Source organism: Anabrus simplex, chromosome 1 (assembly GCF_040414725.1).
Source record: "Anabrus simplex isolate iqAnaSimp1 chromosome 1, ASM4041472v1, whole genome shotgun sequence".
Taxonomy (NCBI): Eukaryota; Metazoa; Arthropoda; class Insecta; order Orthoptera; family Tettigoniidae; genus Anabrus; species Anabrus simplex.
The window spans coordinates 1,081,970,865-1,081,986,184 of NC_090265.1; the positions used below are offsets into that span (position 1 = coordinate 1,081,970,865).

Genomic DNA, 15,320 nt, shown 5'->3' on the forward strand with positions numbered 1-15,320 from the left:
CATTGGAAATGATAGAGTACAACACATGTTTAATATAATTTGCGCTAACGGTGCAGAAAGAGAACTGGTCGCGCTCGGAACAGCATGCAGAGTTTGTGGGATTAGCCGGTAATGGAAGCGGTTCGACTTTTGGCTGAGAAAAGTAATAATTTAACATATCCAGGGATATGGTGGGAATGTGCTCTACTACGGCCTTGCCTATGTCCAAAGGTCGTAGCTTCTTCCAGGTTTGGTTTAAAATATTATTTCCCACTACCTGTTGAAAGTAGTGGTATTTACTGTTTCTAATTAGCTACTTAACTTTGTTCCTCAGTTTCCTGTATTGCTAAAAGTCATATGTGTCACGTGTACGTCTAAATTGTCGGTCACGGCTGGCCATAGCAGATCTTATTTCAGTCATCAGCCAGGGGGAAGGGAGCTGGTAAATCTTACCTGCCTCTCCAGAGCATGTTTGTCATACAAGTTCAGCACTAATGAGTTTTTAAACTATGGAGTGAATGCCATATTTTGTTCATTGGACAGTCAAGTCGTACATTCAGCATTAGGTACACAGAACACGTTAGGGCACTCAGACATAAAACAGAACCTATATTTACCAACTATTTACTAGTTGCTGGACCAGATATGCATGCATTAATGCAAGCATGGAAATTCTCCTTTTCAGCCCAAAAGGACATAACCTTTAACACTCTAGAACAATGTGAAATATAATATTACCGTATACACTCACTGTACCTCAAAGCTACAACATTCTCAATGAATTCCTATCACAAGCGTTATACAACCACATAATGCAAACTTATAATCTGAACCGTAAGATTGATAGTGGTCACATGTTTGAGAGTCATTTGCTGAAGACAACCAAATGTCAGTTGAAAGTCTTCCAGTGAGATAACTTTTTTGCAGTAGTGAAGTTGTTACTTCTCATTGTATATTCTTATCATCTCTATAATAATCTCAACACTGAAGTTTTATTTCTTTCTTCAGTTTTTGTTGTTTTCCAGTTTTTACTTTCATTCTCTTTCATTTTTGATTTTCTACAAAGACTACTTCTATGCAACATCCACAAGTACAGCTATTATTGATATTACATTTATCAATATTCACAGCTAACTTCTCTTTCCTAGTGTTTATTCTGACATACAAGGTTCACTGTTTTCCTATATGTCCTCCTTTTTGGTCTATCGCTGACATCTTCAGTTTTTAAGCCAACGTCACGCATGTTGGCCTTTATGTTATCGGTCCACCACTTCAATGGTCTTCCACGTTGTTGTATTCCATCCAAGTCTAATTACAGAGCTGTTTTTACAACTGAGTAGTCCACAACTGCAGCAATGCCAAATCTTTGTCGAATGTCTGCATTCCTCGCGTTGTCACGAGTCATTCCAAGAGTCCATTGAAGCATCTTCATCTCCATGGTATGAAGAGCCTGCTCGTGTTTATTCATCATTGGGTGACATTATGCCACATAAATGGCTGTTGGGCATACCATAGTGGTGTAAACTTTTGTTTTTAGATGCTGAGGCATCTTTTTATCGAAGAGGACACCGGTAACTTGTCTCCACTTGAGCCAAGCTGCATTTACCCTCACTCAGGTATCAGAAGTGGCATTACAGTTTGAGGTGACGATCGACCCTATGTATTTAAAATGCGTCGTCTTACATGTACAGCTAACTTATTTTGAAGTTAATTCTTACAATGTTGTAAACAATATTTAGATTTTATAACATTTCAAAAATTAGGAAGTAATGTTAAAACTCATCTGAATCATTATTGTACTCTGTCTCTAGCTTTAAATTTGCACCAACATCTTCTTGATATCACCAAAATCATTTCACCTCTCTTGGTCACCTTGATTTCCATGTTATAATGTTGAATCCAAACTCCTAATTTGGTCTTCTGGTCATGTTGATGAAGTCATACTACATAAATACTCAGTTGCTTGATGATAATTGTTAATAACTGCCACAAATGATCATTAAAGTCTGACACCAAAGTTAGCTGGTTCGAGTCCCATTGGTTGGAAAAAAGTCACCATCAGTATGTTGACCAGCAGAGTAGAAATGGTGGTGGTATACAATTTCTAATCACCAGATTGCATGCCAAAACCTCTCTGCAGTGTTTTTATGGAGTGAGGGCATATGACACTGTTGATGGTGATTCATCCATCAGATGGGGACATAAAGCTTTGAGCAGACCCCTTGGTGTTATTCGACTGTAGTAGGCTACATGCTGACACTGGGTTTCACTCTCTTCCTACCTCATCATCATCATCATCATCATCATCATCAGCATCATCATCCCACATCCAGATTGGCGTCAATCGGAAAGATCTGCACCTGCTGAACTGAACGTGTCCTCAGACACTTGCGGCACTAAAAGCCATAAGATAAGTAGGTGTTACAAATATAAATTTGTAGATGAAATGTTTATATTCTTTTGATCAACTACTTCACATAACTTTTGCTGTTAACTTCCTGGTTTCTGCATTATCACTAACACATCCTGAGTTATGCTTTTTCTAATTGTTTTGATTGCAGCAGTGATAATACTGTATCTATACCATATTTGCCTAACCATGAATATCACATGCACCACCCACATCCAAGTTTTACTAGACATAATCAGAGAAAATTTTTATGATGACTACATTTTCTTGAAACATATGTATTTATTCAATACTTAGACTTAAAAGTCTATAGGCCTATTTGAAAAGTATGATAAAAGGAAACAATGTTCACAAATGAGGCCATCGGAGTACTCGTGTACAAGAAGTTCACTGGAATTTGATCTAAAATGAAAGAAAAGTTGAATATTATATGTTGGTGAAAATGAAAAAAATGAGTTACAGTATAACAAGTATGATAAGAAACATTTAAAACCATTTTACTCACCATTTAAAGATTGGCCTACAGTAATCTCAGTCAGCACTGCTGTATTCACCTGCCAGGCTGAATGGCTCAGACAGTTGAGGCGCTGGACTTCTGACCTCAACTTGGCAGCTTCGATCCTGGCTCAGTCTGGTGGTATTTGAAGGTGCTCAAATACGTCAGCCTCGTGTCGGTATATTTATTGCAGGACAAAATTCCGGCACGTTGGCATCTCTGAAAACCTTCCCAAGTAGTTAGTGAGACGTAAAAACAATAAGATTATTATTGTATTCAGCCAACAGAACTTGAAGCCCCGTCATTGCCGCTCCAAACTGCTTATCTTCCATCCCCTACATTACATTTGAAATGCTAAATTTCATGGAGGATTTCATGATGAGACCCTCAGGAATTTGATCCCACGCAACTTTAATCCATTCACTTACAAGTGCTAACATCAGTCTCTTTATTTTGCCTGTAGGCATCATGTTGTGATCAGCACTTGCCATCCATTCTATGTACAGGATTTTCAAGTGTGCCTTAAATGGCCTATTTAAGCACACATCACGTGGTTGAAGCACTGAGGTCATTCTATCCGGCACAGTAACTAGGTCCGTATTCCCTGTCACTAATCTCCTCTTCACCTCTGTTAAATGGACATAAAAACTGTCCAGCACGAGCATATTCCTCACTTTAAACTGACCTCCAGGACGTCGCTCCCACATACTTCTAATTCTGTCAACAACCAGCATTATTGTCCATCTATCCTTTCTACTGTGCCTTCACAGCAATGCCTGGCTTAAAGTTTTCATTCTTGGGAATTGTTTTCCACTTAAATATTATGTAAGGCAGTACCTTTCTCCTGTCTGCAAGTATCGCCAATATAACTGTGCAGTGTTCCTTTTCATAGCCAGCTGTTTGTATATTTACTGTCTTTGAACCCTTCTCATTTGTTATGGTTTTTGAAGGCATTTGAAAATAAACCGGAGTTTGGTCGGCGTTGCCAATTTGTAATAACAAGTATTGATTTTCCTTTTGAAGTTGAATCACGTATTTTTGAAAGGAAGAAAGTTTCTCTTTATACGCTTCTGGCATATGTTATGAAATAGTGGTTTGCCTATGCAGTGGAGGGATATTTCTTACAAAGAATCTACGTATCCAGCCCCTGCTCACTTTAAAATTGTGTGCCACACCAAACTCCTGTGCTGTGTTCACAGCTTGCAGTTGACACATATCTGTACTCACAGCATATCTAAACTGACACCTGATGGTAATAAATACCAGCAGTTTTTCCTCTACTTGAGGAAACTAGCCAACGATCCATGAATAGCACACCTATTGCTGTTGTGTAAATGCTATTTGTCCTTCTTTTTTATCCAGTCTTTAACACACCATTCTGAAATTTTGTATTTTCTTCCTGCTGCACAGATCCCTAACTCTTCAGCCTCTTTAATAACTCTTATTAGCTTTTCTGCACCACTGAAGGAACACAGTTTTTTTACCAATCATATTTGCACACGTTTTATGAACCATGGTTACAAACTCAATACATGTGGCGTGGTGCAGTGTGTATGCACAGAATCTAAAGTAGAGGTTTGCTGGAAGTACTGCACCAGTTAAATACTGTAACATTGTTTGGAACATGACTCAAACGAAATTTTTCAGAGCAGAAGTTTGCTGGAAGTATTACACCAGTCAGATAACATTGGTTAGAACATGATCCTAATTAAAGTCTTCACATACAACGCTCAACTCACTTTTTTTAAAGTATGCATGGTACATGATCAAATATGGTATTTTAAAAATGTAATTTGAGGCCGATGACCTTAGATGTTAGGCCCCTTTAAACAACAAGAGCATCATCATCAAAAATGAAATGAGAGAAGGAATCTTTACTCAACACTGCAGTTAGCATCTTCTGCATGTAATTGTGGTGCCGAGAGACAGACTATCACTCATGTTGTACACAAGTGTTTGTTCTTTGAGAACTTACCATGGCAACATCAGGGATTTTTTGCATATAACACCTGACTCAGTGGAGTAACTAAGGATCTTGGACATTAATTTGTGAATTGTGTAAATTTGTATGTATCCATGTTGTTCTTGCAGAGGTGCCAACCTTTGAAGTGGGCTATCTGTAATCCCACTTTTAACCCCCCCCCCTAAAAATCGAGTCAAATCCAAAGCATGCCCCTGCCCTCTTGATAATGACACCCCTTTGCCCTGATGACAGCAATCTGTTCTAAAGTATCTCATATTAAGTAATAAAATTTGCATATTACCTGTTCATTCTGTGATAAAAAGTTCCTTGAAGCTTGTTTCACACCCAGCAGCTGCTTTACAGTGTAGGTTTTACTGAAACATACTTCCCTCTGTTATGACATTTTCGTCTTCTCAACCATAAGTGATTCCAGTGTAGATGTGCTTAATGTAGGCCTGAATTCTGTTTAATTTTTCCTAACAACACTGAAAACTCTTTCTGTGGGATAGTTACTGTGAGGTACACTTAATACTGCCAATACAACATTACTTAAGGTTTTATACTTCATCTGTCCACTATTATTATTAAGCTCTGCAAGGCTGTCTCAATTTATATCAATTTTAGGTTCATGTACAATATATTTAGAAATGAAATGGCATATGGCTTTTAGTGCCGGGAGTGCCCGAGGACATGTTTGGCTCGCCAGGTGCAGGTCTTTTGATTTGATGCCCGTAGGTGAGCTGCGCATCGTGATGACGATGAAATGATGATGAAGACAGCCCCTGTGCCAGCAAAATTAACCAATAATGGTTAAAATTCCCGACTCTGCCGAGAATCGAACCCGGGACTCCAGTGACCAAAGGCCAGCATGCTAACCATTTAGCCATGAAGCCAGATAATATATTTAGAGAAAGTATCACACTGGTAAATTGCAAATTCCTCTTCAAGTTTGTCATGTTCACTTTCCTTGACCAAACTTGGAAATCTTTGAATACAATATTTAAGGGATGAATAGAAAACCTTCATTCCAAGAGAAATGTCCACAACTTTGGCATGCTGAAGAAATTCATAATCAAGCGTAAATTTCATGATGATGTAATTGCAATCTGTCATATAAAATTCTCTTACAGAATTATAAAACATCTGTTCACCGCACTTGTTCTCTCCCAAATATGCCCTGGCTTTTGCTCCGATTATCAAGTCATCATTGCCTTTCTGGTACTTCCTTTTCTTAAATTGTACACTCAAAAGGGAGGTAGATTCTGACTTAATAGAACATGGCTGAACAAATCTGACTAATAGGTCAGTTAGGCGACCATTATGTTTTCTTCCAAGATGATGTATGGCTGGAGCATCTTGTTGCAGAAATAAATTCACTGAGTTAAAGACAGGAAGTGTACTCTGAAGAAAATGGCAAAATAATTTTGTATGGGGGTCCTGCAAGAAAGATTTTACTGTTTCATATTGCTTGTTGCTGTCATTTTTATGGTAGGGCTCACTACAAAATATGAGTGTCAAAGCTTCCCACTGCTCAAGAATTCCATTAATAGACTGAAGAAGTGAGAGCCAGTGGGTATAGACATGTTGAAAAATTTTGTGACCCTCTGTGTTACAAATAGCCTAGTATACTTTCAACGTATTTTGCCTCTTAGAACTCTTATCAAGATTGTAATATAACTGAATCAAAAAGTTGTCTACGTTTCCTGGTAATTGGACTGCTGCTTTCTGTCCACAGATGTGCATGAGATGACATTAACAACCCAAAATATAAACAGAATACCTGTCCTTCACAAATTTGGCAACACCTTTCCTTGCCCCTATCATTGTGTATGCATTGTCAGGAGGAAAAGAAATGCAATTTTCCCATGGAATGGCTAGAGAAGACATTATTGATAGCAGAGAAAATTTCCTCACCTGTGTTGTCAGTACTCTTTAACAATGACAGCAGAAGAGTTGACATTTGGCCTCTCTGAACATTAAAAACAAAAACTATTGGATAAACTTTGACTGCATTTGGATCCGTACTACCATCAGTAGTCAAAGAAAAAGGCTTTTTTTTTGTTGAAAAATTTCAGATATTTCTTCTTTGTATTGAACTAAAGCAGAGGTTTCTGCCACATTTCTGCAATATTTTTGAGTGAGAGAAGATTGCTTTAAATAAATTTCCTGCATGATCCAAAACTGATAACAGGATATTATGCAATCATTTCATTCACCATGAGCCACAGAAAAATCACAAGAACACACACTGCAGAACGCGTGGTTTTCACTAACACTTAAAGCAAGTAGACATGGCCATTCCTTTGTGTACTGTCTCGATATTTTTGTATCACTGGCACTGCTGTCTTATTAGAAGTAGATCCAGTATGAGAATTGCTATGTTTCAGTGTAGAATCTGTAACTGTAATACAGTAATTAGAATTATAACGCACTAAAGCATCATGCACTTCTACACATTCAACAGAGAGACACCACGCGCACCAAAGATGCACACTGGGGAAGAGCAAAGAGTATACAGTGGATAAGCGCAGAGTTGAGTTCTGTAGGTTGAGTTCCTTCATTCACAATGAATATCACAATGCTCGCTCACAAGCAGCAAAGGAAGTGACGATCAAATAACGTATAGTTGTCAACTCACAGGTATTGAAACGAGGAGGATTGAGCAGTGATGCTCAAAGGGATTGAACATTCTTTTCTTCTTTCCATGTTATTCTTTTGTCATGATAATGTCACTTTTTCATAATAATTTCCCCTTAATGCTGTAATCGTGAGGTGAAATTCATAATATTTGGCACCTCTGTTCTTGTAAAACTAATGTTGATTTATTGTATGCCATATGATTAATTAATAATACTCAACACCTTCAGTAATCCTAAACATTATATTAAAGAGACAGTGTTGTTTATTTTTATTTTACTTGTGTTTAAATGATTAATTTTTATCTTTATCACTTACAAATTTTTCTTTTAACTTCAACTTAAATCAGTTAAAAAATGTATTAACTTTTTCAGCACTGATAACACACCTCAATCCACTAGCCATAGCCCCTCTCTTACATTACTTGTCAGTGTATCTAAATGCCCTTAATAAAATGTTTAATTTAGATGTTAACTTTGTTTATGTTTTACTTTTATAGTCGGTAGAGACCGTAGCTCCTAGTTCAGAACAGTCTCTAGAGATGCAACAGGCGACATTGGCAGCCACACAGAGTCTCGCCATGGAGTTAGGGCACCCTCCAGTTGCCATGCATCAGGAGGAAGTTGAAACATCAGGTGGAGCAGGTAAATGTCTCTCATTGTCTTCTTATTTTTATTTTTATTCTTGATGCAGGTCTTTCATAGTCTTCTCCAGTTTTTCCCCACAGTCTGGAATTATGTAATATTCTTTCCACTGAACTCCTCTTTGTTCCACTTTCTTTCACTCGGTCTTCCGACCTTGTTCTTGGTCTTCTTCCCGATTCTCCCTTTCTCACATGTCCAAACAATTTTAATTTGTCTTTTCCCACCATTCGTCTACACTAGGTGCATCCAACCTCTTTTGACAAGGAGCCACTACCATCACCATGTATTGGTTTACTGGCCGCATGTTTAAATTTAATATTATATTAACCCATTCAAGTCACAATAAATGTCCATATTGTTGACTGTGGAATCAGATTTAATTTGCCTGCCAATAGTTTGAGCAACCCTGTCACACAAAAACATGTATAAAAAACTAACTAATCAAGATAATTCACTCAAATTTCACATTCGTGCCATTGAAAGTTATGACTTACCCATACTTCATTCCTTGAATGACTCCTGGCTGTGGAACAAATGTTTCATTTGAAATCATTTCCAAAAAAAAAAAAAAGCAGATCCAAGTAAAAAATCACAAGTTCAGACAGTGGGCGGAATCTAAATTTTTTGTAAGTATTTCTGAAATAACGCTGTAACCACAAAATTGATATATATCAGGATTATTGTCTTTATTCTCCAATTTTCTACCACTGCAGTTCTTTTTTGTCACCAACTGCACACGTTTGGAAGGACCTGGCACAGCATTTTCACTCTCACTTTCTTCAATGTCCTTCGCACTCGAGTAACTTTCACTGTTGGTATCACTACCCTTGAACTCAGATTCATTTTCCAAAACAACATTATTACCATAATCGTCGTCTGAAACACTGTCTAAAAGTGCTTTCAAACTCTGGTCATCATTACCATGATGCCGGTTGTACTATATAATGAATGCTGAATACTGCTGAAAATAAACTGTCGTTCAACAATCCTACAGACAGCATTGTTTACCAACAGTACATGCTGCTAGTTCCTTATAGGGTGTATTGGGAGAACTTACATTGCAAACAGAATCTAATACTGTGTACAAAGATAAGTGAGAGACTGCATCATTGCGAGCTGATTCATTTGATTCATGCACCAAAAGACCACGCATGACTACAGCTCATTAAATGGTGTAAATGGGTTAACTTCATATTGGATATGTACGAATCATTATATATTTTTTATATAAATTATCACAATAAGCTAAACTGAATTGAACAAATTAAATCCATTTAATATGACTTATATAAGAGTGAAAAAACTGTTAATATATTATAAAGTATCTAGAAAAATAATTTAATTTTCACCTGTCAGTACAAGTCTTTACACTGCTTCTCACAAACAAGGCTCCCAGGTTTGATAAATGTAGTAGCAATTCGAAGAGAACTTGGCAGATGGCTGTTGGTGATTCACTAACTCGTTCATTTCATGTGCTTCTTTCTGGAGAACACTTGTTTGCATATATATGTGCTGCCAAAAAGTGATTATAGTCAAATTGCATTTCTATAAATACTAGGATACTTTTCTCCTGGGAATATTTGCAATAGAATTATAATAAAGGGACACGTAAACTTACTTTTCAAGTCCAAAATCAGCACACTCCATTTGCAAATTCTCATAGATCTGTTCCATACTAATGGAGAATGGAGAAGAAAACAGATTTAAATCAACACGAGTCTCATTGACGTCTTAAAATCTACTGATGAGAGTTCATTACTTAACTTTGACAAAATTCCTACATACTTTTGAATGTTACACGTTTTCGGGGCTGGAAAATGCAGAGAGTTGTTTGCTTCCATTTGTTATTCGCAAAGTTGTAATTTTGTTTCAAAGGCCTTTATGTGACCAAACATAGAAGTGAACTGATCTTTACATTGGAGATGTACATTTAGTTCATTCAAATGTGTCGTAATAACCTTCATTTAGAGAACTGCAATTTCTTGTCAGGGCATATTATTTCAGCAACACTTTTTAGGCATTATTTAACAAACTTGCATCTGAAAATAGTTTTGATTTCTTTGCAGTAATTTCTGCTACTACATAGCTCATCATGACAAGTGATTCAGATTGAGTGTACTTACTCTCACAATTTATTATTGCTCTGAAAGCTTCAGTTTATGTTCATTCACTTTGTCTTCACAAAACTGACCCTCAGATTTATCATATGAAGAAGCATATTTGGAGTCGTAATGTTGCTTAACATTGCATTCTTTAAAAAGCTTGTTTTTAATTTTTGTAATAAAAAATTACTGGTTTAACCACCTGATATGAAATAATCTGCCTTCATCCAAAACTGTCCTTTTATTGCTACTAGATGTTGAAGCCGTAATACAGAGCAAGTGGCTGTGCGGTTAGGGTCGCACAGCTGTGTGTTTGCATTTGGGAGATACTGTAGTGTGTTTGAACCCCACTGTTGGCAGCTCTGAAGATGGTTTTTCATGGTTTCCATGGAAAAATGAGTGCAGTTGGACTAGACAAAAGAGTGACTGAATGGTTGGCTATATTTCTAGAAAATAGATCTCAGAGAATTAGAGTGGGCGAGGCTTTATCTAACCCTATAATAATTAAGAGGAGAATTTCTCAAGGCAGTATTATTGGACCTTTGTTTTCTTATATAATTATATAAATGATATGAGTAAAGAAGAGGAATCAGAGATAAGGCTTTTTGCGGATGATGTTATTCTGTATAGAGTAATAAATTTAAAAGATTGTGAGCAACTGCAAAATGACCTCAATAATGTTGTGAGATGGACAGCAGGCAATGGTATGATGGGTCAGGTTGCAAGTTTGACAAATAGGAAAAGTCCTCTCAGTATTGATTGATTGATTGATTCATTCATTCATTCATTCATTCATTTATTTATTTATTTATTTATTTATTTATTTATTTATTTATTTATTTATTTATTTATTTATTTTCACACCAGGCAAATGCTCGGGCTGTACCTTACTTGAGGCCATGGTCGCTTCCTTCCTACCATAAGACCTATTTGTGTCGGTACAACGCAAAGCAGATTGCAAATGAAGCCATAATCACCAAATATTAACAATAATTGACATCAACAGACACTATTTGCACACTGGAAACTAATCTTCTCACTGACACTGCTACTTAAACACTGATATGTTACAAACTGAGAATTAGGTAGCTCAGAGCTAAATTATTACGATTTTGCTAAAATCTAAAACTAATCTAACACTTTCAAAAGTCCTGAGAACTGGCATTCAACAATGGATGGAGATTTCAAAGAGCTATGAGCAGTTTATTACTACGTATCTTGCTGGAAACCTGTGAGGTAACAATAAACAAATTTATTTAGATTTCCAACCATGTTTACTTATCCATGCTCACAGGTCTTTCATTTTCTCTATGTAAGCATTTCTTATGTCTTCATACCAGGGAAATCGTTTCACTGGTTTGACCTCATCTTCAGGTACCCTCCAATCCTGGATTTTTTTTTAAATATCTAGGACATCTTGGTTCAGTTATCCCGCTTAGCCTCAAATTATCGGCCATTTCTTAGTGCCATCTAGGTTTACCTTTGAGATTCCAAACTTGTATTAGCTTATGTTAGGATCTGTTTCGTCAGCCTGCTATCAGATATGTAGGATGCTAAAGGATTTATTGTGTCACCTATTCAATACATTATAAATTTTTAAACATTTAGGAATTTATTATTATTTCTATTTGAGACATGTTTCGCCCTTCTTTGAGGGCATCATCAGTCATAGTACCACCTCAAGGCATAAATCAGCTACCTAATTAGTAATTAAATTGTAAATACTAAGATACAAACTTAACATATTACAATGGAAAAAAAACGAAACAATGTTCAGTGATTATACAGATAAACAATATATGTTTATAGACACAGTAGTCGGATCCAATGCGTAAAATCACAGGGTATTTTAGCAGTGTCCAGCAGTGGTGGTCCGAAGAATAATTGACACTACTCTATTAGAAAATCATAGGAAATTATAAAGTTTATACATATATTTACATGGAAACAGTTTGGGGAGAAAGGGTATAAAGTGTCTGGCATCAGTGTTCATAACACTAATTACTGTCATTGGTTGAACGATCACAGTTTGACAGGGTAATTATACAGTAATTTTACAATATTCCATTGAACATTTGGGAAATTACAAGCTTATAATACATATTTAGAAGAGAGCAGCTTGGGGAGAAAGGATACAAAATAACTGGCACCAAGTGCGTCTCGTTGTTTCAGCCGTTGGTTGACGATTGCAGCATTAACACTATACAGTAATATGCAGAGTGGTCTAACCTCAGTTCGTAACCATTGGGGGCTGGGAATAATATTCCACCGTTTTTTTTTTCTTCTTTTTTTTTCAAGAATATCATATGAGGTTCTATAGGCGTAGTCATACTGGAAGTTGTCTGGTTGAAGTCCCGGGTTCATGAGTATGGCTCCATAAGCACGGTGAATTTGGATGGCCTGGAAGGAAACTCTTCGGGTGTCGTGATGCTTAGGTATAAATTTAGTGTAGTCAAAACGAAAGGTCATTGAGTATGCAGTGCATTGTGAACGGCAACAATGACGGCAGTTATTTGTTGATAATTGTATTTTCAGGGAATATGTTGCTGGGTTAGAATCTTTCACTTTTGAGTTCTGTTAACTGCATGATAACTTTGAAAACTATGTGAAAATATTAGTGTGAGAATGCTGGTGAGTCTTTAAACTGATATTATGCTATAAATGAAAAAATTAAGAACATCGGGACGAAGTTTTTGTTTTGTAATGCTGGCCTAGTGAAATAGAATGGAGCTGCTTATGGCATAATCCGTAGTGGAGGGAATAAATGTAAAAATACACTACTACAGAGTCGGAGCGTCATAGCTAGGACAGGATATCTTCTTTACTATTTGTGGAGTGGAGCCATAGTGGCACGCCATGTTGGTGCCGGAGCGTGCTGGATTCTAGTGTGTTGTTGAAAGTTGTGTTGGATGGAGTGGAAGTTATCCGATGTGTCGCAGGGAAGCTACTTGTTAGTGAGTGTTGACTGACTACAGCTGCACTCCACAAACAGTAAAGATGATGTCCTGTCCTAGCTATGATGCTCCGACTCTGTAGTAGTGTATTTTTACATTTATTCCCTCCACTACGGATTATACCATAAGCAGCTCCATTCTATTTCACTAGGCCAGCATCACAAAACAAAAACTTCGTCCCGATGTCCTTCATGTTTTAATTTATGGCATAATATCAGTTTAAAGTCTCACCAGCATTCTCACACTGATATTTTCACATAGTTTTCAAAGTTATCATGAAGTTAACAGAACTCAAAAGTGAAAGATTCTAACCCCACAACATATTCCCTGAAAATACAATTATCAACAAATAACTGCCGTCATTGTTGCCGTTCACAATGCACTGCATACTCAATGACCTTTCGTTTTGACTACACTAAATTTATACCTAAGCGTCACGACACCCAAAGAGTTTCCTTCCAGTCCATCCAAATTCACCATGCTTATAGAGCCATATTCATGAACCCGGGACTTCAACCAGACAACTTCCAGTATGACTACGCCTATAGAACCTCATATGACATTCTTGAAAAAAACGGTGGAATATTATTCCCAGCCTCCAATGGTTATGAACTGAGGTTAGACCACTCTGCATATTACTGTATAGTGTTAATGCTGCAATCGTCAACCAATGGCTGAAACAACGAAACGCATTTGGTTCCAGTTATTTTGTATCCTTTCTCCCCAAGCTGCTCTCTTGTAAATATGTATTATAAGCTTGTAATTTCCCAAATGTTCAATGGAATATTGTAAAATTACTGTATAATTACCCTGTCAAACTGTGATCGTTCAACCAATGACAGCAATTAGTGTTATGAACACTGATGCCAGACAGTTTATACCCTTTCTCCCCAAACTGCTTCCATGTAAATATATGTATAAACTTTATAATTTCCTATGATTTTCTAATAGAGTAGCGTCAATTATTCTTCGGACCACCACTGCTGGACACTGCTAAAATACCCTGTGATTTTACGCATTGGACCCGACTACTGTGTCTATAAACATATATTGTTTATCTGTATCATCGCTGAACATTGTTTTGTTTTTTCCATTGTAATATGTTAAGTTTGTATCTTAGTATTTACAACTTAATTACTAAACAGGTACCTGATTTATGCCTTGAGGTGGTACTATGACTGATGATGCCCTCAAAGAAGGGCAAAACATGTCTCAAATGGAAATAATAATAAATTCCTAAATGTTTAAAAATGTATAATGTATTGAATAGGTGACACAATAAACCCTTTAGTATCCTACATATAGTATCTTCAACACGGATTAACAATGATATTTATCACTTGCAATTCTATCAGATATACGGAACATGTGACCGAAGAAAGTCAGCCTCCTTTTCCTGATGATGTCTGTTACTTTGCCCACCTTGTTATGTATTTCTTCATTTTTTGTGAGCTTCTGTGCTTTTTAATGGGTCCTAAGATCTTTCTCCCTATCCTTCATTCTAGTTTCTCCAGTTCTCATTTTGGGGTTTTATATCTCAAGCTCAGTGTTTCTGACGCATATACAACTTCTGCTCTTACAACTATGTGGTAGTGTCAGATCTTAGTCCCCCATGATAGTGCTCTCTTGTTGTATGTCTCAGGAGTCTTCATGTAGGCCAACTTCATTTGAATTAATCTCGCGTCCAGACCTTGTTTCTCCTTATTCCTCATATCTAACCACTCTCCTAAATATTTGAAAGTTTTGACCTTTTGAACTTTGCCCTGTGTTGTTTTGTCTAGTGGGCTGATACACCTGTAAATATGAATGTTTCATTTTTGGTTTTTGATCTAAATATGAAATTTTACAGTGAAATTTCCAATTTTTACCAAGATATTTTGATTTAAATTCATGCATGTACTGAACTGTCAGCTGTGTGGGCGTGGCATTTGTGCGTTTCACCAATTTTCACTGTTACAAATTTTCTATTGAGAATATTGGTTTTGAACAAAAATGGCTGACTTGTCAAGGCATCAGGACCATTTATTAATTATTGTTCTTTGAACCGGAAATGATAGTCCAGGGTTGTCTTGCTTTGTTATTCTGTGCCTGTTACCCAACCACACGGTTTTGTTTTGAATCGTGTCAAGTATGTA

At 36.8% G+C, this 15,320-nt stretch overlaps 1 protein-coding gene across 2 annotated transcripts in view; it reads left to right on the top strand.

The window, feature by feature from the left end:
• Atac3 (Ada2a-containing complex component 3) overlaps positions 1-15,320 on the top strand; it is a 245,471-nt gene that overhangs the window by 155,820 nt on the left and 74,331 nt on the right. For both annotated transcript variants that reach the window (XM_067137218.2, XM_067137219.2), the window contains exon 6: positions 7,985-8,129. In XM_067137218.2, coding sequence (XP_066993319.1) covers positions 7,985-8,129 — 145 coding nt within the window. The remainder of the gene's footprint in view (positions 1-7,984; positions 8,130-15,320) is intronic.